Below are 13,546 nucleotides of genomic sequence, written 5' to 3'. Positions count from 1 at the left end.
CGGGCATAACAGACATGATTTATGATACCTGTCTACTCACCTACCTACCTATCTATCTACCTACCTACTTTCTAACCTACCTATTTACCAACCAATTAACCTAGCTACCCACCTATAAACTTAACAACCCATCTATCTATCTATCTATCTATCTATCTATTTATCTATCTATCTATCTATCGACACTTTCTATTGGCTGTGTGCGGATGACGCGGTCGTTACGTGTGAACCAGTAAATTAAAGCGACTCTCCCTTTCACCGTGTTTTCATAGAGAGAGAGAGAGAGAGAGAGGGGTTGGTAGAAAGGTAGATCTCTTCTTCTCATTCTTCTTCTTCACGCTTCATCCGGGGATCGCAGCTCCATGGAGACGCAGTGAGTCTGTGCGGCGGAGCCCAGGAACCAAAGTAAAGTAACCGGGGGAGGGTCGGCCACGGGAGGGGGGGTGTCAGCGAGCGAGCGGTCACAATGCGTCTTTCACGGTGCTGAGCGGTCGCGCTGCTGAACGATGAGCCAACTTCGCCGGTCGCCTCTCAGCCGACCGAGCCACTCTTGAGCCCGCGACAGAACCCACCGAGTCCTTCCTGGCGGCGGGAGGAGAGCGAGCATGAAGAAGCCGAGCGCCACGCTCCATGCCGTCGGCTTGACTGGGAAATGGTAGCGTGCTGTGGGGACCGCACTGGGAAGGAACATGGTCGAGAGGAGCAGCAAATTCTTGTTGATCGTCGTCGGATCCGTGTGTTTCATGCTGATCCTCTATCAGTACGTGGCCCCCGGGGTGATCAATTTCGGTTCCCCGCACGGGTATTTCACGGAGGAGGACGAGGGGGACATCTTCCCCACTCCGGACCCCCACTACGTTAAGAAATACTACTTCCCCGTCAGGGACCTGGAGAGGACGATGGACTTCGAAATCAAAGGCGAGGACGTGATCGTGTTTTTGCACATCCAGAAGACCGGGGGGACTACGTTCGGCCGGCACCTGGTCCAGAATGTCCGCCTGGAGGTCCCCTGCGACTGCCGGCCGGGCCAGAAGAAGTGTACCTGCTACCGGCCGAACCGCAAGGAGACCTGGCTCTTCTCCCGGTTCTCCACCGGCTGGAGCTGCGGCTTGCACGCCGACTGGACCGAGCTCACCAACTGTGTGCCGGGGGTCCTCAACAAGAAGGAGAACAAGCTGATGAAGCTGAGGTAAGACTGGGGCGAAGAGTTCTCCCTTTGATTGGCTTCTCATTGTGAGGGAGATGAAGTGTGTGGAAGTAACCTGTAGTCACAAAGTGGGAATCTGTAATGATTACATCACTTTAACTTTAAAACTTCAGTTCCTTCTTATCAAATCTTCTTTTAGATAAGCAATCCAGGGATGCCACAGTGTAGAAAACACACCTGAAGGTACAGCAGTCAGTAAACTCTAAAAACACAAGCAGCATTTCTGCAAATTGAGTCTAATCACATTTAACAACACAAAAAAAAATCAAGTTAAACAAGTGTAAAATTGCTAAAGTTATCATGATTCTCTGACCTACACTGTGCGTGTCTGTGTCTGGTTAACAAAACAGCCTTTAATGCAGGCCCCTTCCTCTGGAGAGGTCATTATAATACATCAGATGGTAAATTATTAAACAGTTTCTTTGCACAAAATCTCAAAACTTTTACCCAAGTGTGCAATGGATTTCTTTGGTCAAATTTAAACCAAAGGAATGTGGCAGGGACACAGGAGAGGACGCAGCTTAACAGGAGGCAATAGAAGGCTGCTGTAACCTCATGCCTGAAGACTGCAAACACATTCAAGTCCCACTATGTGGTTCATTGGTAATGTCACATTTGGTTTTCCCAAATCACAGGGTTCTGTCTTCATCGGGTTATTATTGTGTCGTGGGGTTGGGAAAACAGAGTGGGAAGGTTTGTGTGCGGCTTTCTGAAAATAGCGGGTCTGATAATACGCGTTGAGAGACAAATGTCGATTGACAGTCCAGCCCGGTGCTGTCACAAATGCCACAGGAGCTCAACAGTGGCTCTGACAACTGTTGATGGGAGCCAGGGTCGGGTTTGCCCGCCCATTGAGTCCCACTCCGAGGATTTTGCTAGAATTTATTTGCAGGCGGTGCATCCAGGAAACGAACACTTCAGTAACAACCCCCCTCGCGTTGACTGCAAAGTATCCAGACAGAGTGTGCGTCCTTATTAAGTTATAACACATTTTCCTCTCCGCAGCCCCCCCCCCCATTGTTGTTGCCAACACATTGCATCTCTCACGCAGACATATTGACGGCTGTATCACCTTCCATCTCACTGCACCCTTGTGGTGTAGGAGTACGCCTGCTGAATGGGGTGTAGTGTCTTTGTCTTGCCTGAGCTTGTTCAATATTTAATTCTGGCGGTTGGATGATCAATAGGACAAAAAAGAGGGTTAGAAAAAATGTGGGGGTTTTTTTTAGAGAGAGAAAAGAAAGAAAGAAGGGTTTTCCAGCCCTGTGCCTATCTGTCTGGAAGCCAGGGGCGATGGAGGTGCTGGGCCGGCTGCTCTGCTTCCCATGGCCGCTCAAACTGGGGGATCAGAGCTGCAGGCTGGGCAGGGCAGGGCCGGTGGAAGGGGGGTAGAATAGGGGGGGGGGGGGGACCCTGCGGGGGTTTGGCTCCGCTCTAATCCGGGTGATTATTACCGCTGGGACACACACACATACACACTAGCGCTGGTATTTGCTGCTGGCGTCAGTCCTGATTCCCGTGGTCTCCCCCCGGTCATAGGTGATAACGCGTCCGGCTATTCTGCATGGCGCTGAGATATCACAGTGGATGCAGGATAAACGGCCTTTCATCACTTTGTGAGCACTTTTTCAAAGGCCAGATGTGTGTGTGTGTGCGTGTCTGTGTGCATGTGCACCTGAAGAGGCCAGGGGAACAGAAAGAGACAGCGAGGCAGAGTGGATGAGAGCGATCCTCTGTGCGAGTGTGAGCGCAGCAGAGAGAGGATCTTGCCTCGGGTATAATCGACTATCCTATCACTCCTGACAGAAGGAACAAGGGACTATAAGCTTAATAGCACCCTGAAGAAAAACAATGCTGCTCCGTATTACACGCGGCTCCACTTCCACTGGGACGAGAAGTGAATCGCTGCGGCAATGAACTCTGAAGAGAAACTGAAGACACACTCTGCGTCTCTCCTCCTATTTTTGTTTCTTTATCTGACTCATCGCCCGCTCCTCTCTGTGTCTCCTTCTGTCTGAGTACGTTAGAAGACCTCGGCTCCCTCTTCGTTCGGCTCTCTGGTGTCGGTGCTGCGGCGCTCGTTTAGGGACATTTGTCTCGAGGGCAGTAGCAGTGTGGTGAAGAGGCCAGGGAAAGTGTGAAAAGGATCATCTGTGTTTACTGAGCAGTGGTGAGGGATTCCTTTAGCCCGGTGTTGTGTGCGTAGCCTTCAAATCGGCCGGGCGTATTACCAGTGTGGTGGAGATAAACAGTCTGTTGCTCCAGTCGATTCCAGTGGCTCACACTCCACATACCTGACCACATAAGAGGAGGAAATGGTTTGGAGCTGTGTCTTGAACTTCTCAGGAAAAGGGTGGGGTGGGGGGGGGGACCAAGCTGACAATCTAGAAATCTCTGACCACGGCAGCAGCAGCAGCCGCACCTCTTGTTCTGAGATCTGTGGTTTCTCTCTCTGCAGCTGTGTTCTCGTCCAACTGTCAAGTGCATTTTACACAAACGTCTGAAACGCTGCAAAAATAAAACATGAATTAGGAACATTTCCATCAGCTGGATTCCAGCTCATAAATTCCACCTATTCTGAATAACAAAAAACACACAGCCACAGGGTAAAAATGGACGAAAATTCAAGACTTTTAATATCTATATTTAAGAATTGACGAAAACCCAGAGATGTGTTTAGGTTTCAGGCTGTAAATGATTGTTTTCATTATCAATCACCTGTTTCTAGAGCCCAGGTTGACGTGTTCACATTGATTGTTTTGTCCAAACATCAACACAACTCAACACAAAAAATTTATTCCATTTCCTGACATAGAAGCACAGGAAATCCGCAAATATGTATTCCTGCCAACCTGGAACTTGTGTGTAAATTGTAAAGCACAGTATAATGGCAGTGTAAGCCTGACAATTTCCCTTTGCATGAATGAAAGCGACAGTTGTTCTGGTATTTCTGAGCTCTCTGAATCTGTACAGCTCCTATTGAAGGGTTTTGTGTTGATACTGTAACGTTCACAGGGCCTGTTGTCGGCTGTATTATGTCTTGAATCTGTACGACAGCACGATTTCAGCAAAACGTTTTTTTCCTCACAACAGCATTAAAGCAGTTTTTTCACACACGTTCAGTTTATCATAAATTGTGGGTGAAAGAAAAAATGATTCTTCAGTTTGGTCCGGTGACAAATGTCTCAGCTTTGGAGGAAGGAGCATTAAGAAGGAGCGAGCGGCAGTGAGATGAATGGTCGGTTACAGAAGAGAGACAGGTCCGTCTTTGATTTGTGATGAGGTGAGATGGAGATGAACTGTGGCATTGTGGGAGAAAAGAGCCCGTACTCTGCAGAGCGCCGCTCCGAGTTGATTTGTCATTTGCCACCTTTTACATCAATTTTTATGTTTTTCACTCATCCCACAGGATACCCCCCACCCTCCACCCACACACACACATTAATGAGTGTGTAAAACAAACACTCAGACCCTAATGCAAGGCCTTAGAAATGAGGCCTCTAATTGGTTAAGGAGGTTCCTATCACTTTGCTCAAATTAGAGCCACACTCTCAGATGGGGGATACCATCTGTCCTATGTGAGAGTGAGTGTGTGTGTGTGTGTATGTGTGTGTGTTCACATCTCGAGAGTGTGTGTGTTTGTTTTTAATCCTAGTGTGTCATGGAGCGTCTTGGTAGGCGAAGTGATGGGGCTAATTTTACTGCCTCTATCTCGGTCCTCTCTCAAACCGCTCCCTGCTTTTCTCTCTCTATCTCTCTCTCGCTCTCTCCTGCCTCCTCCTCATCCCCTCTAAAACACTTTCCCTCCTTCTCCTTACATCCTTCCCTCCCTCCAACCCTCCGCGATGGTGTCACTCTCTAATCAAACAGCAGGCTTGCTTTCTGCTTGGTGGCTTTATGGCCGGGGGCTCGCACTTTCTCTCTCTCTCTCTCCTTCACTTTACCCCCCTCTCTCGATTTTCTCCTCTCTCCATCTCTACCCCCTCTGTCTTTCTTTCTCTCCTCTTGCCATCTTTCTCTCCCTTCCCCTCCGAGCGTGACTACTGCATTAGAGGAAATGTCTTTTCATGGAAGATTTGCTGCAATTTCCAAAATGGCCGCTTTGCCTAAGGGACAACTGCATTGGTTCTAATGAATGATTACATGTATGAGTATGAGGAGGGGGGCTTGGGGTTGCAGGACGATGGGGGGCAAGGAGAGGGGGACAGTGGAGTAGATGGAGGCGATGAGGAGTAATATGGGGAAGATGATGGGATGAGTGTGGGACAAGAGGCAAGCTGTCAGGGAATGATTGAAAAGATAAAAGATGGAGGGGTGAAAACGTTTCGTTTCATTGCTGGGGAGGGGGCTAGTCAATTAGCACGGTTGTCAGGCAATGGGCATTACTCTGCTTTCAATGGGTCTGTTTTAAATTCACAGCACAATTCACTGCTCTCTGAGATGGTGTGTGCGTGTGTGTGTGTGTGGCATGAGATTGGATGCGTGTGCATGTGGTACAGCATGGTGCCATCAGCCAAACAGCACAACTCAGAATCCAGATGAACTCCAGGAAGCTGCAGAGGCAGCCCTTGCTGATTGGCATATTGCACAAATGTGTGTGTGTGAGATTCTGTGAGTGAGTTGTGTGAATGTGACCGTGTCTATACAAGTGCGTGAGTGCGTGCGAGCTCATGTGTAGCCAGGCAGGTCGGTGTTAATCCAATCAGATTAGCCAGGTTTAAGCGCTGGCGGCCAGGCGCTCCAAAGCTGGTTACGTCCGCTCATCCTGCAACTGCGGCTGCACCGCGTTCCAGCATTCCCAACAAACATTCCCACATCCCTCCCGCCACTCACTCCTCGCCTATTTACCAGGCTCAAACAGAATAAGTCTGCCTCTCTGACTGGAAACTTGGCTCTAGCTGGGATTACTAGCGATGGTTTAACACCAGCAACACGTGTATGTTGGGTATGTGAGGAGTGCGTGCACAGGAAGAGGCTTCAAGTGCATTATGTGACACTAAGTCAGAAAACATGATGCTTTCTTGAATGTTCGTAATTACCAAACTTGGTAATCATCTCAACACTTTTTAAAGATCATCTTATGGCCCTTTTGGTGGTTTCCCGACCCACAGGTTGGAAATCCTCTTCGGTTACAGCTCTGCTCAGTTTTCTTATAATGACACTCACCTCATCAACAACACCAGTAAGGTGTTACTATATAATGTTTTCTGTTAAAGGCTTAGATGTTTTGTTGTCTGCGAGGCAAAAGAAATTATCATTATTATTCCTACAATTGCTGTATCACTAATTATAGCCTTAATTCAACACCAGATCAGCTCGCCAACTGCTGATGATGTGGTTGAGTAAGTGGCTCTTTGTGTTTTATGCTCTGCCCTTCACAATGCAGTGAAATGCTAGTCAACAACCTCACCCATAACAGGGTGAGATATGGCCCCTATGTGTTTTCCTCCTCAGTAGCTTGAGGCGGGCGTTGACAGGGCTCTCATACCTACACCACCGCTTCCTCTCCACTACAAGAGTTCAGCTGAGGTTCAGCCTCAGGTCACCATAACTTACAAGCCCAACCTCGCAGTGCAGAGCTGAGCCACTGGAGCTCCAGAGGGGTACGTGGTTACAGACGGGGCAGTGGTTTGACTGGCTGCCATTCCCAGCGTCTGCAGCCATTTTGCTCGCAGATTGACTGAATGGCCCAGATTAAAGTCAAAGTGTTGTTTAAAGTCTGTGGTGTTCTCGTATTCATTGTAGGATCACAGAATCAGCATCAAACTGAAACTGTCCAGAATACCAACCAGTGCGGTCAAGTTGAGTTAAGGCCGATGTCGCTATTGATTTGGCCCAAGCTGTCTCACCTCAGTGCATCTTGAAGACAGAACAAGGAGAGGGATCCGCCCAACCGCTGACGACTGTCTCCGCTGGTTCTCCGCGAAGGGTTATCTCGGCTCTGCTTGCAAGCCTTCATTATTGATTAGCCATAATGGATTGGCAAGGGTTTTCCATTGATTGATAAAACTTTGAACGACACTGACACAGAGCGGAGCCTTTCCGGCTGTACGCTCAACAAAGACGGCAGACGGGGAAGGAGAGGGAGTAGTAAAGGAAAGCCATGCTGATGCATTTCCTAATCATTACACAGCCTCTGTGACTCCGCGTATCACCCTGTCTCTTCCATGCTAAGCTGTCAAATGTCACCCCCCCCCCCCTCCACCTCCTCCCACCATCACCACCACCAGACTGATTCCGCGGCCCTGTGGACAAATAGCCGTGCAGGGAATGATTAGCAGACATTTCTATGGCTGGTAATGAGGGGTGCTACGCCGCAGCCGCTCCACCAACGGGATTACCGCCCATTGATTAGCCTAGCCTAGCATTAGCCTTGCTAGCCAAAAGCGACATGACTGATTAGTGGACATTTCTGTGTCCGTTAATGAGTGGTGCTGCGGAATGCTAGAATGAGAATGGGATTACAGGCCATTAATCAGACAAGAGGCGAACTGCAGTCATTAGCCGGCCCAGCGGCAATGTCAGCGCGTCTGTAGCTGATCTCAGATCCTGGTTTCTGAATCAGGGATTGGCCTCGTCTGTCGTCTGATCGTCCTGCCACATTATCGACCCTGAGTGTCTGTCTCTCTTCTACCACCCACACCCCGGGTTTGCCTTATTGTTTGATGTCCCTCCTCCCTCAATCCTTTCCCTCCTTCCTCCTGAGTTGGAGAAGGACAGACGAGAGAAAGACATCCCCGGGGACCGCTCTGTGCGTTCATTAACCGCACCGTCCTCTCATGTCCCCTGGATGTGACAAGTCCAGACAGGATGTGACCCGGCAGCTTCTCACCATCCCTCTGTCTGACGTCCTCGCGTTTGCTCTATAAACAAACAAATGAATGCATCTATTTTCTGCATGCATGTGTTTATGAATAAATGCATCTATTCATGAAGCTGGTGTGTTGCTGTGGGAGAGTGCTTGTGTGTATGTGTATGTGTATGTGTTTGTGTGTGTGTGCGAGAGATGGCCAAAGGAGGCATGTGAACGGAGAGAAGAGGCTGACAAGCGTGTTAATTGAATTGTGGGAAAAATGCAAATCCTGTACTGCCTCTTTGAATTAGGGGGAGGAGTTTTTACTGATTTGGACTGTCTCCTCTTTAGGCGCGCACACAGACACAGTAGGTTAACTTTTACTAATTCTCAAAACAGGGAATGAATGATAGCGTTGTGTCTGCATCCCTCCACGCCTCGTCGTGTTGTTTTCCCATCAGGTCTCTCCATTTTTCTGACCGTGATGCCATCCCAAGACCTCGGTGTCTTTTGTCTGTGTGTTTGTGTGTGTCTGTGTGTGTCTGTGTGTGTAACGGTCCCACCAGAACAGCTAAAGTGCTGATACCATTCATGGAAAGACGGAGTGAAAGGAGAAAAGAAAAATACAGAGATTCCTCGTTCTGCTACACTTAAGGCTTGTCTGCTTCACTCCAGGCCAGAGCTGGGGATCGCCACAGTTGCTCCTTTTTGAAGCTGCACACATTTGTATGTGTGTGTGTGTGCTTGCCCGTGTGTGTATGCTTGTTCGTGTGTGTGTGTCTCCTCTGCCTTCATTTGTGCATTCAAGCGAGGATTGCATGTGTCCGGGTGTATGCCGTGTGAACGTGTGGTTTGTGGAATTGTTCACTAGTCAGTCCGGTGATTTGATGTGTGTTCTGTCTGTTCTCATACTCGAAGCTGAATCATATGAGCAAAATCTTAAAGCACAAACTTCTAAACCCCATATTGGTATTGCGTTTATTTTTCTATTTTCTTAACTGAAATCAGGGCATTACTCTGTGATCTACATTACATAAGGGTCTGTTTGTTTCAAGCATTACTCTTCACAAAAAGCATGAGGGTATGTGAATGCTGTTTCTTTCTTAAGAGCTTTAAGCCACATCTCACTTTGACTTGTGACAATTACCAGCTTTAGATGAGGCTAAAGAAAGTAAGATGGATTTTACCTAATAAATAATTAAGACAATTCAATTAATTAATACAAAAGCTGTTATGACTTTTAAAATTAGCTTTCTCTAGCATATCTTTCTTTTATTTCTGTGAAAGAATGTTGCCAGGGTTTACTTTTGATATTTTAACACATTTATGACAACTTGAAACCTTTTGTCATTTGTCAAAGTTTGTTTCAACGTCCCTCTTACTTTTCATTTTCCATATGTACAATTCTCACCATCACTCTCCTCTGTTGTATTCACTGCTGTCTGAAAACAGTTTTAATCCTCTCTTACATTTCAAACGTGTCTGAACTAGTTGTGTTTTTCTCAGCTCGCCAATAGACTGGCTGCCTTTGTCGCACCATGACGGTGTTAACACTGCAATGACGTAGGGCCTATGTGAAATTATGTTTGTCAAGGCTTATGAAAACAGAAATATTGAGCATTTATATTACGTCATTTATCCAAAAACTACATAACATATGGAACGATCTCTTCAATAAATTGTCGAGGAATGCTCAATGCATCGGTTGAGTAATCTTTTTTTATATTATTACAAATGTCAGTGTTATTCTTGACGTTGAGGAAGTGAATGAGTTTTTACCGCAGCAACAGATCCTCAAAGCCCTGCTTTCACTTCAGCTCGCTGTGTAACTCACAGGGATGCTTCTTCTTTTCGGGAAAACATCTTCAGTTGAGCAATGCGCACCAGTACAGACTTGAATGTGCAGTAAGGATGGTCACCAGTCGGCAAACAACCAAAGCACCCCCTCCTCATATAGAAACAGAAACAACGTCACCTCATCTGGAAATGTCAACACTAATCGTTGAGGAGTCAAGTGAGAACTGTGAGAAAGTAGGACAGGCCTGTAACTGCTGTAAAAAGCAATTGAGACAGTGAGGTGGTGTCATCCTGCTGAATAAAGGTCAGTGTTAAAGCTAATCCAGTTATACTATTCTTAGTGTCTCTTCACCTCTTTGTCTCTCGCTGCGCTCTCTCTTCACCTCCACCTCCTCCGCTCCAAGTGTGACACCGTTGATCTGGGCCACGAGTATTTAGGTTTCACCCCTTCCTTCCCCCCCCCCCCCACCTGCAACAGCTGTTTCCCCCCTTCATACCCCGTCGCTTCCCTGGATTCTGGCTCTGGCTCTGTCAAAGTTCACCTCTTCATCCTCCCTGCCAGCGCGCTGTCGTTTTGGGTTCCCAACGCGTGTCAGCTTCCTCCAGAGAGAGGAAGTGATGCGTCAGGAAGTGCTTTTATCCGCCAGTGATCTGATCTGATGTGATATCGAGATAAACACAGGAGCAGTGCAGTGCTCTCTCTTGCTCACCCTGGGGAGCTGTATGATGGAGAAGCCCTATATAATTATATATCTACATGCATATATTTCTGTCGGTGCTAACTTTCCTCTTGTGAACAGATTAAATTACAAAGGGGAAACTAGAGTGTGGGCCTTTTTATAGCCAGTCAGCTTCTCAACTAATTTGAAAACCTGCTGTGAAACCTAATAAGAACACGTTAAGAAATAGTCTTGTAAGAACGAAATTGCCAGTTTGATCACTCAAGATATGTAAAATGTCCACTGACAACCTCATGTAGTCTGTCAGTGTCTTTGAGGAAGAATCAAAACCTCCACCTGCTCTAATTTCCTTTTTACTTTATGTTAGGCTGGCACATAAAGGCTGGGAATCTATTGGATCACTTCCAGGAGCTGTGGCGCATGCAAAGTACACTGTTGTGACATTCAGAGGATTAGTACACGGAAAAAAAGATACAGAATATATCAATATTTCAGAATTTGCCTAGGGTTGTCCTAACAAACACACAGACTGGATTTTAAGAGTTTAATAGGAAGGGAAAATCCAGTCCCACTGAGGCTAGACTATTTTGAGGAGGATCTTGACTTTAGAAAGCCTCTGTGTGTTAAAGTAGGTACAAATGGAGAGAAAAGGCTTCAAATCATTTTAGATAGTGTGTCGATTTTGTTTGTCATTTCCGGATTGTTGGAGGAAGTGGAGACATGTTGTCCATCTTGATAAAAGCTCCTGAGCTACAGCCGCTGTTATGTGATGTAATACAAGACAAACTTAAGGTTCAAAATCACTTTCCAACTGCTGACACGAGAATGTGTCTTTAGTGGATTACTCAGTGGGCACCAGGCTGTCTGATGGCGGTCTGAGATGTTTGAATCACTTACAGTTCCTCTTTGGTTTCTGCTTGGCTGTCAAAAATTTGACTTGCCGGAGCTTCTACCGCTCTAATTACATATAATGGACAAATCAAGCCAAAACAATAACTATCAAACAGCTTTTCGACTGGCTGCCTGTCACTACGCTGTCATTTAAATGTCATATTCCCTACAGCAAATGGGAATAGACACTGGTGTCATACCTTATTGAAAGCCAAGAAATTGTTGGTGGTAGCTCAAAAGGTTTTGAACAAATGTTCCCCTCACTACTGAGGAGCCTTTAAGTGCCGAGAACCGAGAAGCTTTTAGAAGGAACAGTTTCATTGCGAGGTAAGTTGTACCCAGAGAAGCTTCCCTTAGTTAACTAGGTATGATATTTATTCTAATTTAGGCTTTACTTAACCAGGGAAGACAGGCCAACACACCCTTATGTACACTGACATCCTTGTGAAGGCAAAATCCTTATTTGTTACATACAACTTGTACCCAGGGAGAGGGATTGTATTAGCATGGGGGCAACAGTTAGTAATTTAGGGTTTCTGGTCTCCATGTACCGCTACATATGAATGGAGATACATTTATTAACTCTTGTCCCTCGCCTACAGATACTGCACATTCACCTACAGAATCTGTTTGTAGAGAGTAGTAATAAGGTAGTTAATTAAACAAAGAAAAATGTCAAGGATATAAGAGTAAAAGGATTATCATTTGCAGAAGGCACTTGTAAAACCCCCCAAAAGGTGTAATGGTATAATTAAAGTGTGGTAGCACTGGTAGGTGTATTGTTTCAAAAGATTTATCCCCCACGCTTGAGCGAGTGGAGGCATCTTAGGCTCATGAAAACCAAGAGACCTGCAGGCAGTGCAGTGTATGCCAGAGGGTCTGCTCCAGAGACATGGCTCTCCATCAGGTCTTGTGTTATTTCCCATTTGCGTGATTCTGGCCCTTTTGCATGTTGAGCTCCACAATGCAAACACTCAGAGGCACTCATGCTAAAAAATGCAGAGCATGCTCTCTCTCTCTCACACACACTCCCTTTCTGCCACACACATTCTGCTTCCGTCCCTCACCGACTTTATGGATCCTCACTGTTTGACGGTTTCCCTTGTTGAATAAACCCCCCCTCCTCCTCTTCACCAGTTTTTATTTTCCTCCCTTCCTTTCTCCCATCTCTCTCTGACGTTTTTTTTTTTTGTCCGACATCTCTTCATGCTTGACCAGCCTTGCTGTGACTCTTGACTTCAAAGAGCTACTTCATTCATCAGTCACTCATCAGAGAGTGGGGGCCATTCAGCGCCCGGGCTAAAAGAGAGGGAGGGAACGAAGAGTGAGTGTATAAAAAAGAAGAGGGGGAATGAGTGTATGAAAAGAGGGCACGGGAGAGAAAGAGGATCCGCTCTTGACCGCGGGGAACCTCGGGGAGTCACAAAAGGCAAAAGGGGGTCGCACTCCCACACACATCCACACACCCATACAAAGTCACACTCAACACTTAAACACACACACTCACGCACACACTTTTTTGTTTTTGTCCCGTAGGGTGTGTGCACTTGCAGCATATATGTTCCCTTCCTCTCTTTTCTGTCTTTCTATCTCGTCTTTCGCTCTTTCTTTTCACTTGAGCCGGCAGTACAAAGGTTTGTCGGGGCCTGTGCCTTCCCATAATCCTTCGCTGCACCTGTGAGTGTGTGTGTGTGTCTTGTCCACGCTGGGGCCACTCTGCGGTATTTTAAAATCTCGCCCTCTGTAGTTTCATCGCCTTCGTGCCCACTGACATTCTCCCTCTTTTTTTCCCTTGCCTCAGTATTTTGAGGTGGCTGGCAAGCTAGTTTTCAGGTCAGTGGGAATTGCTATTGCTTCCCCTCTCAGCTGGAGTCTGGCTCACACTCAACTGCACACAAACACACACCCACACAGAAATATGCATGCTTTCTTTTTGTTGTTGATCGCTCTCTTTGTGCGAGTGGTTTCTGCAGACGTGTGGTTGTGTGGTCCTCTACATGCATGGTTGACTGACTGGAAAAGATGTGCGGCTCATAGGTGTGGCAGGTTTCTCTTCATTCGTCTTTTGTCTCTTCATTATTTCACAGTTTATTTGTTTTGCTCCCCCGAAGTAATAAGTCATAGCTGAAAGTCTGCCACGCTCCGTATGCCGCTCGCCTCGGCCTGTGTTTGTGCTCG

The 13,546-nt window shown here is 46.8% G+C and overlaps 1 protein-coding gene across 1 annotated transcript in view; it reads left to right on the top strand.

Annotated features, from left to right (window-relative positions):
- The first annotated feature begins 287 nt into the window (after positions 1-287).
- Positions 288-13,546, top strand: part of hs6st1a (heparan sulfate 6-O-sulfotransferase 1a) — a 55,041-nt gene continuing 41,782 nt past the window's right edge. The window contains exon 1 of the mRNA XM_062396516.1: positions 288-1,189. Coding sequence (XP_062252500.1) covers positions 690-1,189 — 500 coding nt within the window. The 5' untranslated portion in view covers positions 288-689. The remainder of the gene's footprint in view (positions 1,190-13,546) is intronic.

The sequence above is a fragment of the Platichthys flesus genome, chromosome 10 (assembly GCF_949316205.1).
Source record: "Platichthys flesus chromosome 10, fPlaFle2.1, whole genome shotgun sequence".
NCBI classification, from domain to species: domain Eukaryota; kingdom Metazoa; phylum Chordata; class Actinopteri; order Pleuronectiformes; family Pleuronectidae; genus Platichthys; species Platichthys flesus.
The sequence above is the reverse complement of the archived record's forward strand: the minus strand, read 5'-3'. Positions and strand labels throughout refer to the sequence as shown.